Raw genomic sequence first — 13,171 nt, forward strand, 5'->3', positions numbered from 1 at the left:
GTGGGAGTACAGTAGGCTATAAATATGAAATAGTTTCTCAGTATCAAACAAACCAGTTAATCAATTGGTTCTTTCCATTAATTTTCAATTCAGTGAAAGAAGCTTGTATACTACACTCCCACTGAGTAATTTAATTATATACATGAACAGTCAATTAGTGGATTCTATTTTTATTCGGTTAGATATTCATCCAAAAATGAACTATATATTATATTATAAGTATCCAGTCGATCATTTATGTTCTTATAATTATAAAACGTCAAAAGTATAAAATTAAAATGTTTACAATTTATTGACAGACAACCATTTAGTGCATTTCTCCATTATTGAATTCCCTTATATTTTTACATAATTTGTTACAATTGAAATAACTTTTCTTATTTTGATCCGCAATAGGCCTATTATTTTAATTTCTGTTTTGAGAGTTAACAACTTTTTTTTTGTTTTAGGAATTCCCAATTCTTTGCCAGACATGTCTCGGTGACAACCCATACATTCGCATGGTGAGTATTTGAATATGTTACCGGAATTACCTTCTTCCTCACAAATACCAGCATGGTTTGTCAATACCACCAAGGCCGGATGGTTTGCGTCAAGAGTTTTAGTTACAACTATCTATTATTTTACAATACAACTATCAAGATGGCAGCATAGATTAATTAAGGCTGTGCAAAGGCTAAAAATTAAATTTCTACTGGTTATATTTTTTAAAGTTTTTTGATTTGTATATTATCAAGCTATCAAAATAAAAAAGTTTTCACAGAAAAACATTTTTTTTTCCGATGGAAAAAAAATCTTTTTGAGATATGATGAACGCCTAAAGTTCAAATTTTTGGGACAGAACATTTCAAATTCGGTAAAAGATAAATCCATGAGATTCAGAAGATAAATTCTTCATGGTATTGTTGATTTAATAAGACAAAAATGTTTTGAAAATATCAATTTTTGATAAAGTTATTCAATTTAGGCTACTAAAAATACCGTAACTAGAAAAAGTTATTTTTGGTAAATTGAATAACTTTATCAAAAATGGATATTTTCAGCATTTTTTTGTTTCATTCAATCATTAATACCATGAAGAATTTATCCACTAAATCTCATGGATTTATTTCTTACCGAATTTGAAATTTTCTTTCCCAAAAATTCGAACTTTAGGCGCTCATATCTCAAAAAGTAATGATCGGGAAAAGATGTTTTCCTGAGGAAACTTTTTCATTTTGATAGCTTCATGATTTACAAATCAAAAAAACTATGAAAAATATCACCAGTAGAAAGTTTATTTTTAGCCTTTGCACAGCCTTAAACAAGACCTACCAAGTTATAATGATCGTCTAGAAAATATTCTCAAATGGAATAAAATGGCTCTCTCTCAAACTAACATTTAAATCTAGAGTCATGCTGGTCTTGAGAATGCTGGTAAGTTTAAACTCTTTGAATCCTCAGGCAGTTTATTGAAGATCCACAGGGCCAATGCAGGAAATGCATTGCGGGTCTTTGGCAAACGGTTGTATGGCCAAATCTATAAGACCTCGACTTTTAACCTATAGTGAGGTCCACTTTATAATGGCAGTGGATAAAGATAGGAGAATAGCGATGCCGATTCTCTGCATCAATTAATTATATTTCTACACTGTCAAAAACATAATTGGCTTCGTTGTGAACCTAGAAAAGGATAGCAAAACCAAAGTTGATCAAATACTGTCATTATAACGTGGACCTCACTATAGCGCCGCAGTGCAGGATGGTTTCTCACAGCTTGGCGTTGTTGTCATTTGAGATGGGTGTCTGGCTTGGAAGTGTTTCGGCCGCATTGTAGAATGACTGATAACGGTTGCCGGAAGATTAACAGCTGTTTTTTTTTCGTTATTTTTCGTGATAGAGAAATTCTTATTGCAGATTCGTTCTCAGCGACCCCAAGTTTAGCCTGAAGGCTCAGAATGTCAACAATGTTTTTAAATAATTAAAAATCATCATGAAAAGTCATTAATATGGTAGTACACCACGTTTCTGGAAACTTTTTACTGGTGACTGGAGTTATTATTGACACACAAAAATCAAAATAATCGTGAGAAAGAAAACTGCTGATGAACGCGAATAAGACCGCCACTCCATTGTTCTATTGTCTCGGCTGCTTGGCTGAGCCTGGCTGGAGGGATCAAATAACCGACTGGATTGATCTTTCGTCTGTCCGCTAGGCGGAACTACGCCGATCATTGCTGGGTGGAAGAGCTAACTGCGGCCGCTCGCATTCCCACCAACGCTGCTATTATTTGCTGTCTCAGCGCCTAGTCCGATTCAGCCAAGCAACCAGCCTGCACTGCGGAGGTAGGTCTAGTGTTGTTACCATGGAAGTCACTCCTTGTGTTGAGCTTCCCAATATTTGCTCGCACAAACATGACACTCAAATATATATGACTGTAGATGGTCATTACACCTGGGTACTGGAAGAGAGGTCCAGGAAGCCACTGAAGGTAAGGTAAGAATACGGATGGCCCTCTTTTGCAGCTTGAATACATCTTTACATGCAGAAGCGTAACCTCAGAGCAGCAGTCCATTGCTCAGGATGCTGAGGAAAAGAGCATGGTACACCACCAGCAAGTGGGGCTCGCTCACCAACTGTGTTAATTTCCTCAGCAAGTAAGCGACTCGTAACAGCCTCTTACAGATGCCCTCGATATGGCACTCCCAGGTAAGCTTTGGATCGATGGAGAATCCAAGGAGAAACACACTTTGAGTGCCGATGGGCTGACTGCGACTCAGTGTACAAACCAGTCTTGTCCACATTCAGTAGCAAATTATTTGCTTCTAACCACTCACCAGCAGCATTTGTTTAAATGATACACAAATGACACGAGTTACAAAAAAATTTCATGAAAACAAATGACACAAATGTTACAGAACAATTGTTTATCCATCATCCTCCTGCTGCACCTGGGTCAGATTTGGGCCGGAAGAAATCAATGTGCTATCACCCGCAAACTTCAGTGCCCTACCCTCAAGGTCAAGAGCTAGGTCATTCATTGCATTAAAAAATAATACGGGTCCCAATACCAAACCCTGCGGGACACCATAATTATTTATAGGCAGAGCCCTTGAATTCGGTACTATAATAGATATGACCTGCCTACGATACTTCAAATAAGACTTGAGGGCCTGAACAACAGCACCACCTCAACCATATCGCTCAACCTTACCAATCACCATCTTGGTCGCAGAACCTGGGGGGACACGGGGGACGCGTCCACCCAATATTTTAAGGTATATGCTATGTCCCCCGGAAAAAATTATTCAAGATTGAAATTATGGCTGGTAATCAAAACAAACAATACAAATAATGCTGTTTCATTATGCTGTTTTTTTTTGTAAATAATTTTTATTACTAATTTACCAATGCCGAATAAGAGGATTTAAAACGGATTTGAGGTAAAATATGCTTTAAATACCACCATCTTAATAAGATATTTTTCAAAAAAAATCTGCTGGGGGCACCCCCCAGTCCCCCCCCCCACCAATGTCAAACAGCAATCTACGCCAATGCCAATCACTATTTTAAGGATACGCAGTCAAACACTTTGCTCAGGTCATAAAGCGTCAGAGACAAGCAGTTGGTACCCTCAAAAGTTTCCTGGATCCTTATGCCAGAACTTTCGATCCATGACGACTTACTTATGAACATATCAGCGCCTTTGAGGCTCAAGTCTAGAAAACCAGCTTGGCTTCATCCTATAAAGCCTGAATATCAGCAGTCAACCAAAAGTGTTAGTTACTGATCCCACACAGGCATCTTGGTTGGCTACAGTGAATGGCCAAGGCACCTCTTGGTACGGCTGAATAAGTACAGGACTGGACAGGGAAGATTCCAGAGAAACATGCACCGTTGAGGCTTTGTTGGCTCTCCTCTCTGTGATTGTGGTGAGGTGCAGACTATGAGTCACATCCTTGAGCATTGCCCATTGACTAGTTTCCGCGGGAGGGGGGATTCACAAAGATTAAAAGAAGCACTTTGTTTAAAACAAAATCATTTATTGAACGAGCGTAAGGGGAGTTCTTTGACTTACTAGAGCCCAAAGTGTTTTCTGTCTGATTGTTTGACAAGAGCTTTAGAGATAATTGATCAATCAGCTTCAAATTTTAAACACGAATTTTTTGAAGCTTTTTACAGTTTAAGTCCGTTGGACAATAAAATTGACTCACTCTTTTGTCATTTTTCAGGATATAAAAATTATTGAAAGTACATAAGAAAAAATTTGTTTTGATTTATCATTTATCAGTCAGCTTTAATTATTTGCATGCTATTTCTGTAATTTTTCCATTTATTTAAAGAAGCTGATACTATTATTTGGCAATTGTCACACAGACTGTCAGACAAACAGACTTGATGCGCCGACACATGATTTCAGCTAATGATACACGACATTAATTTACAAGTTCTATATTAACTCGCTTCCGTTAACGTCTGCCTGCCTGCCTTTTACATACACTTAATTAATACAACTTGTGATAGCACTTGCTTTTTTGTTCAAAATATTAAATTTGTGAGTAGAAGCTACCAAAAGTGTTCACTAACACTTGATTATTCAATAGAATTTGAATGGTACCCATTCATTTCATTTTTGTATCATTTATTGGTATTTTCAAATGTTGAGATCATTGAAACGGTTTCAGATATCGATTTGCGGGTTTTGCAATTAATTTTCCATTGAAATTCTGTATCGAAATCATGTATCACATGACCACCTTCCCATTTGAAAAAAATGAATTTGAATTCAAAATGAAGCTGGATTCGAATTGAAGTTGGATCCATATGACGGATCCAAGATGGCGGACAAAAGTTTTGAAGCGACAGAAGTTTTTTTTTCAATTGGAATAGGATTCACATGGAACCTACTAATGTATCATACTTGTAAAAGATATATTTAGCTGTCTCTAAAATAATAATTCTCACCAACTCTTTAATTACAAGTTGCGGATCTCAGACATCAATACAAAAGTTCATTAGCGAGTTCTTCAACACAGGGGGTCTCTAGTTTTGACTGTAATCTATTTATTTTTTGTTTTCATGTGTAATAATAATAATAATAATGCCTTTATTGATTGCAATAGAAATACACAAAATGCATGAAAAATAGATAACATCAAATATACAATAGATAACTTTTCATAGTCCTTCATTTTTCACACTTTAATTTGTCGCTGGCTTATATCCCAGGTCAATTGTTGACATTTGGGTAGGTTGGCAATTTTCAATAGTTGAACTCCCTGACCAGTGCGTATCGGTAGCTCCACGCCTGCCTGCAGTAGGCTCCCACAGCTCTCCAATTCTCGCCGTTCAGGTAGGGCTGCAGTTCGTCCGCTGACAACACTCTCCTCCGAAAGTACCTCCATCTGAACTCCTTCAAGACAGGGCACTCTCCCAAGAAGTGGACGACATCTTCTTCTTTTCTCAAATTGCACAGCGAGCAAAGTCCACTGCCAGCAACAAATGAGTAGCCGTTGAGGCGAATGAGCTCAGTTCTCGCCTTAAACAGCCATTTCACCAATGGGAAGTCGTCCAACACCAGCCTCTGCGAACTCAGCACCCGCTCTCGACATCAGCCCTCCAACTGCCGCTCCACTGTGGCGTCGATGCCATCAACATTGACGCTACCAATCGTCTCCGGTTCCAAGGATATCTGTAGCTTATCACTGATGTCTTTCCATTCCTTGAGAAGATAAAGTTGTTTCTCCATGACCTCCAAAAACAATATTCGAGGGTATCTGTTCTCGGGCATGGCTAGCACTCGCTGTATATACTTCACATGTTGCTTGAGGGTGTATGCGAACAAACTTGGCAGTCCAGTTTCCAGAGACAGGATGTAATTTGGGTCATTCATCGGTAAACTGAACACCCTCTTGATAAAAGTCCTTTGTACTTTTTCCACCACATCATAGATCCTCGTCCCCCAAATCTGTGCTCCATAGCAAAGTATAGCTCCAGAAACAGAATGGAAGATTATTTTTTTGCAGCAAATCCAATTTTATCATTGAGAATAATCATGGCACACGAATTTAGAGCTGTCAGTGCCATGTCAGCCTTCTCCTTCAGATGTCTAGTCCAAGAAAGTTTTGGAGTGAATACCATTCCCAAGTACTAGTAGTGATTGACCACCTCAATCTCTTCACCATTGAAACTCCAATTCTCAGACTGTCTTTTTCTTCTACCATTCCTAAAAATCATTATCTTCGACTTGCTTAGGTTCACCTGTAGACCCCACGGTTCGCAATACCTGTCTAAGCCTTCTATCATTTTTTTCAGTGTCCATTCATGAGATGCTACCAGCACAATACCATCTGCATATGCGAGTAACTTAATACGTGTCCCTCTGATGTTTATACCTCCCTCTAGGTAGTCTTCTTTATCATTGATGAAGAGGGAAAAGAGAAGCGGACTCAACAAACATCCTTGTTTGACCCCTGTACACGTTTCAAATGCCTGTGACAGCCCCTCTTGTCCCCACACCCTTGAACTTGTACCCTCATACATACTTCTCAGGACATCAATAATTATCGTTGATATCCCCATTGCAGCTAATTTATAGAAAAGAGAGTATCTATCAACTCGATCAAAGGCAGCAGATAGGTCTACAAAGAATGCATAAAGCCTCTGCCTCTTTGAACTGCACTTCACTCTAGCAATGCTGACAAGGTTGAATATATTATCAACCGTGGAGTATGCCCTTCGAAACCCCGCCTGAAACTCGCCGAGTACATTGTTCTGCATATTCCATGCCTCAAGTCTTTTCAATAGGACACCAGCAAACAACTTTCCAACAGTATTTCCAAATGATATGCCTCTATAGATTGAAGGTTCATTTCTGTCACCCTTCTTGAAAATCGGGAATACTATTGCACTCCTGAACGACTCCTGTATCCAATATCCTATTGAAGACACTGTCCAGTCTCTCTTTAAAGTTCGTGGGGGCATTTTTGTAGAATTCGTAGGGAATCCTATCATCTCCTGGCGCCTTGTTATCCTTTGCTTTCAGTAGAACTCTGCTCAGCTCGTTCAGTGTAACCGGAGAATTTAATACTTCAACCAAAGTCTTGGGCTCTAAATAACAAATCTCTTCACAGGAGACGGCTGGGTTCAAGAGATTTCTGAAGTGCTGCATCCAGTCATCAATAGAAATTCCTGAGCATGAGAGAAACTGTGACTTCTTTAGCTTTCTAACTACACTCCAGAACTCCTTGGCATCTGAAACAGTATTGAAGCTCTCCACAAAACTGGTCCAGTACTTCTTCTTCTCGGTGCACAACTGTCTACATTGATGCCTCGTTTGCACATACTGCTCTCTAATAGCTTCACAATTTGTTCTTCTGAAGACCTTCAATAAATCAGAAACTTTTTTCTCGCAGCTCTGCAATCGTCGTCAAACCAACTTTGCTTTTTAAAAGAGGAGATCTGCCTATCTGGTCAAATACTTTTTAGTGGGAAGCACTCATATATAAGACTGGTGAGGCGCGTAATTTGAATATTGATATCCCCATCCTGCTCGCTGTCTGCATCCAAACTCTCCACCAACGCATTGATTTCTTGCCGATAGATGTCCTTCCTTTGTGGGTTCCATTTTAACTTCGGCAGCAGTGGAATAATTCTTGTACTCTCGTGAAGACTATCCAGTCGATCTCCTCTCAATTCAAGTACGATTGGCAGATGGTCTGAAAAGGTTGTGGGACGAACCTCAAATGATATTACATGTGTAATCATATCAGCTGAAACTGCACAAAGATCTACTACTGAAGACCCTTGACCACCAATATATGTGAATTCTCCACTCAAGTCACCCAGCATTCGGCCATTCATTAATATGAGAGTAAAGTCACTGAACAATGATAAGAGTGCCCTGCCATTTACATTCACAATTGTATCCTTAGATACTCTATTTGTTTGTTCCAAGTCATGAAAATTTGCCAGCATGACATCAGGTATCACCTGACAGCTTCCAACTCTTCCATTCAAATCTCCCATCAAAATAACCTTTTTATCACCCAGATTGAGTAGGAAATCATACAACTGATTAAAATTATTATTCCACTCACTAGCCTTCATATATACTGGTACCAAGTATATTGAATTTCCATCAAGAAGAATATCAATGACAGTGAAATCCTCAACTACACGAAATGTTGCGCTTCTCTTATTATTCTTCCGAATCCCACAAATCATTCCTCCACTTGCTCTACCATAAATTGACGTGCGTACAGCTGGTTGCCAATCCATATCGTAATCATTAAGTCTTAATCTTATCTTAGAAAACAGCTCTTCATCGTACAAAAAAGTTTCCATCAAAACGAATATATCAAATTCTTGAAGAAAGCTCATAAAATCAGAATCATATACCTTATTTTTAATACCAGCAATGTTATACGAGATTATTTTAATACGATAATTTTCTGTTTTATCAATATCTTTACTGAGTGGACTGACTGCCCGCGGGTGATGATTCACATAAGGGACGAAAAAACTGAGTAATTTCAGACTTACTCTTGCTCGTCGCTCCAAGTTTTTCCGGCTGACACTGATTCCCCTCTCTTCTGCGCTTCCTCTGATTTTCCATTCCATCAACATTATCATTGCCGCCCTGACCACCTCCCAACTCTTTCCCCTCTACAAACTCTTGCTTGACTTCTTCATAGGTGAAAAATTTCCCATCGATTTACAAGCCGCTTTTCCTCATTCTGACATTTCGATTCGAATCTCGGAGTTTCTTACTTATTTTATTTAGTTCCCTACGTCTCTCACGTGACTTTTCATCCAAGTCGTGGGCCAAGAATATTTTTGTATTTTTTAACTTCCCACTCCGTTGCATAATTGATGTTTTCTTGAATCCTGACACTAGGGAGAACAGTATTGGACGATTGCTACCCACCTTTCTCTTGCCGATTCTTCGAACAAAATTGGTGTCATTAGATTTGAGCTCGATCGAAAGTACATCATTACAAATATCTAAAATTTTCTTCATGCACTGTTCATCACGTTCCTCCTCAGCCTCGCTAACACCAAAGAATACCACGTTATTCTCTCTTCTCAAGCTTCCAATTTGAATATTTTGTTTCTGAAGCTCCTGCTTCAATCTTTCATTCTCCTTGGTAAGCGCATCAATTCTCGTATTTTGCTCTGTGAACAGAGAGCTTATATTTAAAGATGCTATTTCCTCCTTAATAACTTGTTTGGTGTTATTTACAATAATTTCAGTTTTGAATTTTTCCATCACCTTCTCTAAGGTATCCATTTCTATATTAGCCATCATGGAACGATTTTTTGATCGGTACCTTGGAAAGTAATCAATTTTTCAATTATTGCTGTGGAATTATGGGCGTGAGTGGAGTGCAGATACAAGTAGCCTGGAAAAGGAAAAGTAACAGAGGAAGTTCTAGGAAACGCTGCGAGAGCAATCGTAGTTTTGGAGAGAACTATGGAAGCTCCTGAATAGATAGGATAGAAAGAAATAGGAGGGTAAGAAAGACTGGAAGAAAACAGAGAATCGTTATTTGTTTGGAATTTCACACAATTAGTTCAGTTTGTTTTTATATTTATCAGAAATAGCCCGTCCATATGCAGTGCGATAAGCGATAGCTATGAGTTGGATATTTAAAAGCCTTTCAACAGGTGTTCTTTCTTTCCTATTGACCTTTACAAACCCTGTGATAAAGCCGGCGGCTGATAATCTGTTTCGTAAACAATAATAATAACATCTATGAATGTAGTTACAGAGAGGCTGCTCCAAGGAATTTTGGGAATTTTTGTCAACAGCTGATACAGAGCAATCCTTCAAATACTGCCGTTAGATCCACAATAATTAGTTGGTACACCTGGACGACTCAAAAAGTTTGACTCTCCAACACAGACACACTACCGACTGAAACACAGTATGTTTTCATGTGTATTTCATGAAAACTATCTATTTGTTCCAGACCAAAGAGAAATACGGCAAAGAATGCAAAATCTGCTCTCGTCCATTCACCGTGTTCCGGTGGTGTCCAGGAGCGAGGATGCGCTTCAAGAAGACGGAGGTCTGTCAGACCTGCAGTCGGATGAAAAACGTTTGTCAAACATGTCTTCTCGATTTGGAATACGGTCTGCCTATTCAGGTCAGGGACACCGCTCTTCGCATCAAGGACGACCTGCCTCGATCTGAAGTCAACAAAGAGTACTACATTCAAAATATGGACAATGAGGTTTGTTTATGATCCTTTAAATTTTTCAATGAACTAATATTTCAAACATAGATCTGAGTACCCTTTTTAAAATTATTTCATCACTACATGTTTCTGCTATATAATGTCATTATCAAGTGATAATTATTATCATTATCGGCTTGATAATGGCATTATATAGCCGAAACATGACGTGATGTGAAATAATTTTAAAATGGGTACTAAGATTTATATTCTTATTTATATTCAAAAGTAGACGACCTAAAGAAAAAAAATTAACTAATATTTCATTTATCTTGGTATTAGATAAATAATATATATTTTTAAAACCTTGCACACAGGGACAATAGTGGCGTTTACTACACCTTTTCCAACTGTATTTGAGAAAGTATCAATTGTAATTGAGAATAGTCATTTGTATTTGAGAAAACGTCAGATGTAAATGAGAATAGTCAATTTTATTTGAGAAGTCATCACTTGTAGTTGAGAAAAGTGAATTTTATTTGAGAAAGTATCATTTCAATTGGAGAACATACGAATTGAAATCGAGAAGTTGTCAGTTGTAATTGGGAAATGATTTTAAAAAACCAGTGCTTCCAGTACTTATATTTTCATGACTTTACTTATAACAAGTAATATGATAATATATTAATATTCCAATAAACGGAATGACTTGAAATTTGGAACTTAAGGTCCTTACAATATAAGGATCCGAAACGAACAATTTCGATCAAATTCAATTTAAGATGGCGGCTGAAATGGCGAAAATGTTGTCAAAAACAGGGTTTTTCGCGATTTTCTCGGAAACGGCTCCAACGATTTCGATCAAATTCATACCTAAATTAGTCATTGATAAGCTCTATCAACTGCCATAAGTCCCATATCTGTAAAAATTTCAGGAGCTCCGCCCCATCTATGCAAAGTTTGATTTTAGATTCTCAATTATCAGGCTTCAGATACAATTTGAACAAAAAATTTCGAGTGGAAAAGATTGAGCATGAGAATCTCTACAATTAATGTTCAGTAACATTTCATTTTCACCTAAAATTAAAAATAAGCTCGAAATTTGAGAAAATGTGATTATCCAATTGCAAACTGTTGGCAACTGTTGATTCTATTAAATGATTCACTATGAAGAGATAGCAGACCTCGTGTGTCTCCAGCGTTATTGCCCTGTCACCAGCTGGCTCAAATCTTCGAATAGTAGACTTGAGATGCGCGGGAATACTAGCGTCAGGTGATCAATTCTCATAACGGCAAGGAAAGTTGTGTGAGTGCGCCATACCAGATTTTTTAGTTTATGAAACGGAATCAGTTTATGCTTCTAGAATTGAATAAAGTATTCTTAATATACTATCATTTTATTTGGATGAATGAAATACAAATAAGATATTTGATACTCTAGTCTTTAAATTTATTTTAAACACTAGCGTCAGGTGATCAATTCTCATAACGGCAAGGAAAGTTGTGTGAGTGCGCCACACCAGATTTTTTATCTTATGAAACGGAATCAGTTTATGCTTCTATAATTGAATAAAGTATTCTTAATATACTATCATTTTATTTGGATGAATGAAATACAAATAAGATATTTGATACTATAGTCTTTAAATTTATTTTATTTTAAGAGAAGTGCACTCCAATAGGGCTTATGCTTAGGTGTGCTCATATTTATGTCGCTTTATGTTTTTGTCATCTAAGGCAAAACATATAATTTTTATTAGTATTTTCTTTGTATTTTTAGATGGTACAATGTTTTGTAATAATATTATGTTGTGCGGAATAAATTATTTTTTGAATTGAATTGATATTATAAACTATTCAACTTCAATTTTCAGAGTATAATAGAATCCGACCTCTAACCTCATAACCTTTTGCCACAAAACCTGGTGGATAATTTTGGAACTACTTGGGCCATTTCCTTGGTGCTGAACGTTTTTACAAATAGTTTAGGCCTATTATGAAACGGAATTAGTTTATGCTTCTAGAATTGAATAAAGTATTCTGCAATAAGATTCTATAATTTCATTTGGATGAATGAAATACAAATAAGATATATTATAAACTATTCAAACTTGATTTTCAGAGTAGGATAGGACTTCTAACCTCAACTTTCGCAGTCGACGATAACAAGCATTGTTGACATTTAGATTGTCCAAATTTCAAGTGCGCTAAAACAGCTGATCAAAAAACTTTTCATTATTATTTGTGTTTATTATTCAATAATCAAAACATTCATAATAGTATCATCTTATTGCCATTTGAAAGAATAAAAATTTATAAACTCAACCTCCCACATTAAAACATAATTGAACATAATCTTTTAGGTTATTTAGACAAATTGAAATCTACCCAAACGCAGCTTGTACTGCGTTTACCACTAAACCTGGTGGATAATTTTGGAACTACTTGGTCAATATCCTTGGTGCTGAACGTTTTTACAAATAGTCTATGAAACGGAATCAGTTTATGCTTCTAAAATTGAATAAAAGTATTCTGCAATAAGATACTATCATTTTATTTAGATGAATGAAATACATATAAGATATAATATAAACTATTCAAATTCGATTTTCAGAGTAGGATAGAACTTCTAACCTAAACTTCCGCATTGTTGACGTTGACATTCAGATTGGCCAAATTTTAAGTGTGCTAAAACAGCTAATCAAAAATCTTTTCATTATTTGTGTTTATTATTCAAGAATCAAAATATTTATAATAATATCATCTTATTGTCATTTGGAAGAATATAAAAGTATAAACTCAACCTCCCACATTAAAATATAATTGAACATAATCATTTAGGTTATTTGGACAAATCAGAATAAAAAATAAAAATACCTGGAAATTTCCTGATATTCAGATTACCTCAGATTTGCTAGAGCTATGACCTTCCAGTTCTGCTTTCGGAAGTGCCTAATAAACATTTATTCTCATTATATATAGTTTTATTTTTCTGTGTGGCGAAAAATAG

At 36.8% G+C, this 13,171-nt stretch overlaps 1 protein-coding gene across 3 annotated transcripts in view; it reads left to right on the forward strand.

Annotated features, from left to right (window-relative positions):
* Window positions 1-13,171, forward strand: part of LOC111059225 (pre-mRNA-splicing factor RBM22) — a 21,411-nt gene that overhangs the window by 4,748 nt on the left and 3,492 nt on the right. For 2 of the 3 annotated variants that reach the window (XM_039435242.1, XM_022346846.2), the window contains exons 2-3: window positions 450-503; window positions 9,955-10,218. In XM_039435242.1, coding sequence (XP_039291176.1) covers window positions 450-503; window positions 9,955-10,218 — 318 coding nt within the window. The remainder of the gene's footprint in view (window positions 1-449; window positions 504-9,954; window positions 10,219-13,171) is intronic. The other variant, XM_039435240.1, reaches the window with a different exon arrangement.

This window comes from Nilaparvata lugens, chromosome 1, assembly GCF_014356525.2.
Source record: "Nilaparvata lugens isolate BPH chromosome 1, ASM1435652v1, whole genome shotgun sequence".
NCBI classification, from domain to species: domain Eukaryota; kingdom Metazoa; phylum Arthropoda; class Insecta; order Hemiptera; family Delphacidae; genus Nilaparvata; species Nilaparvata lugens.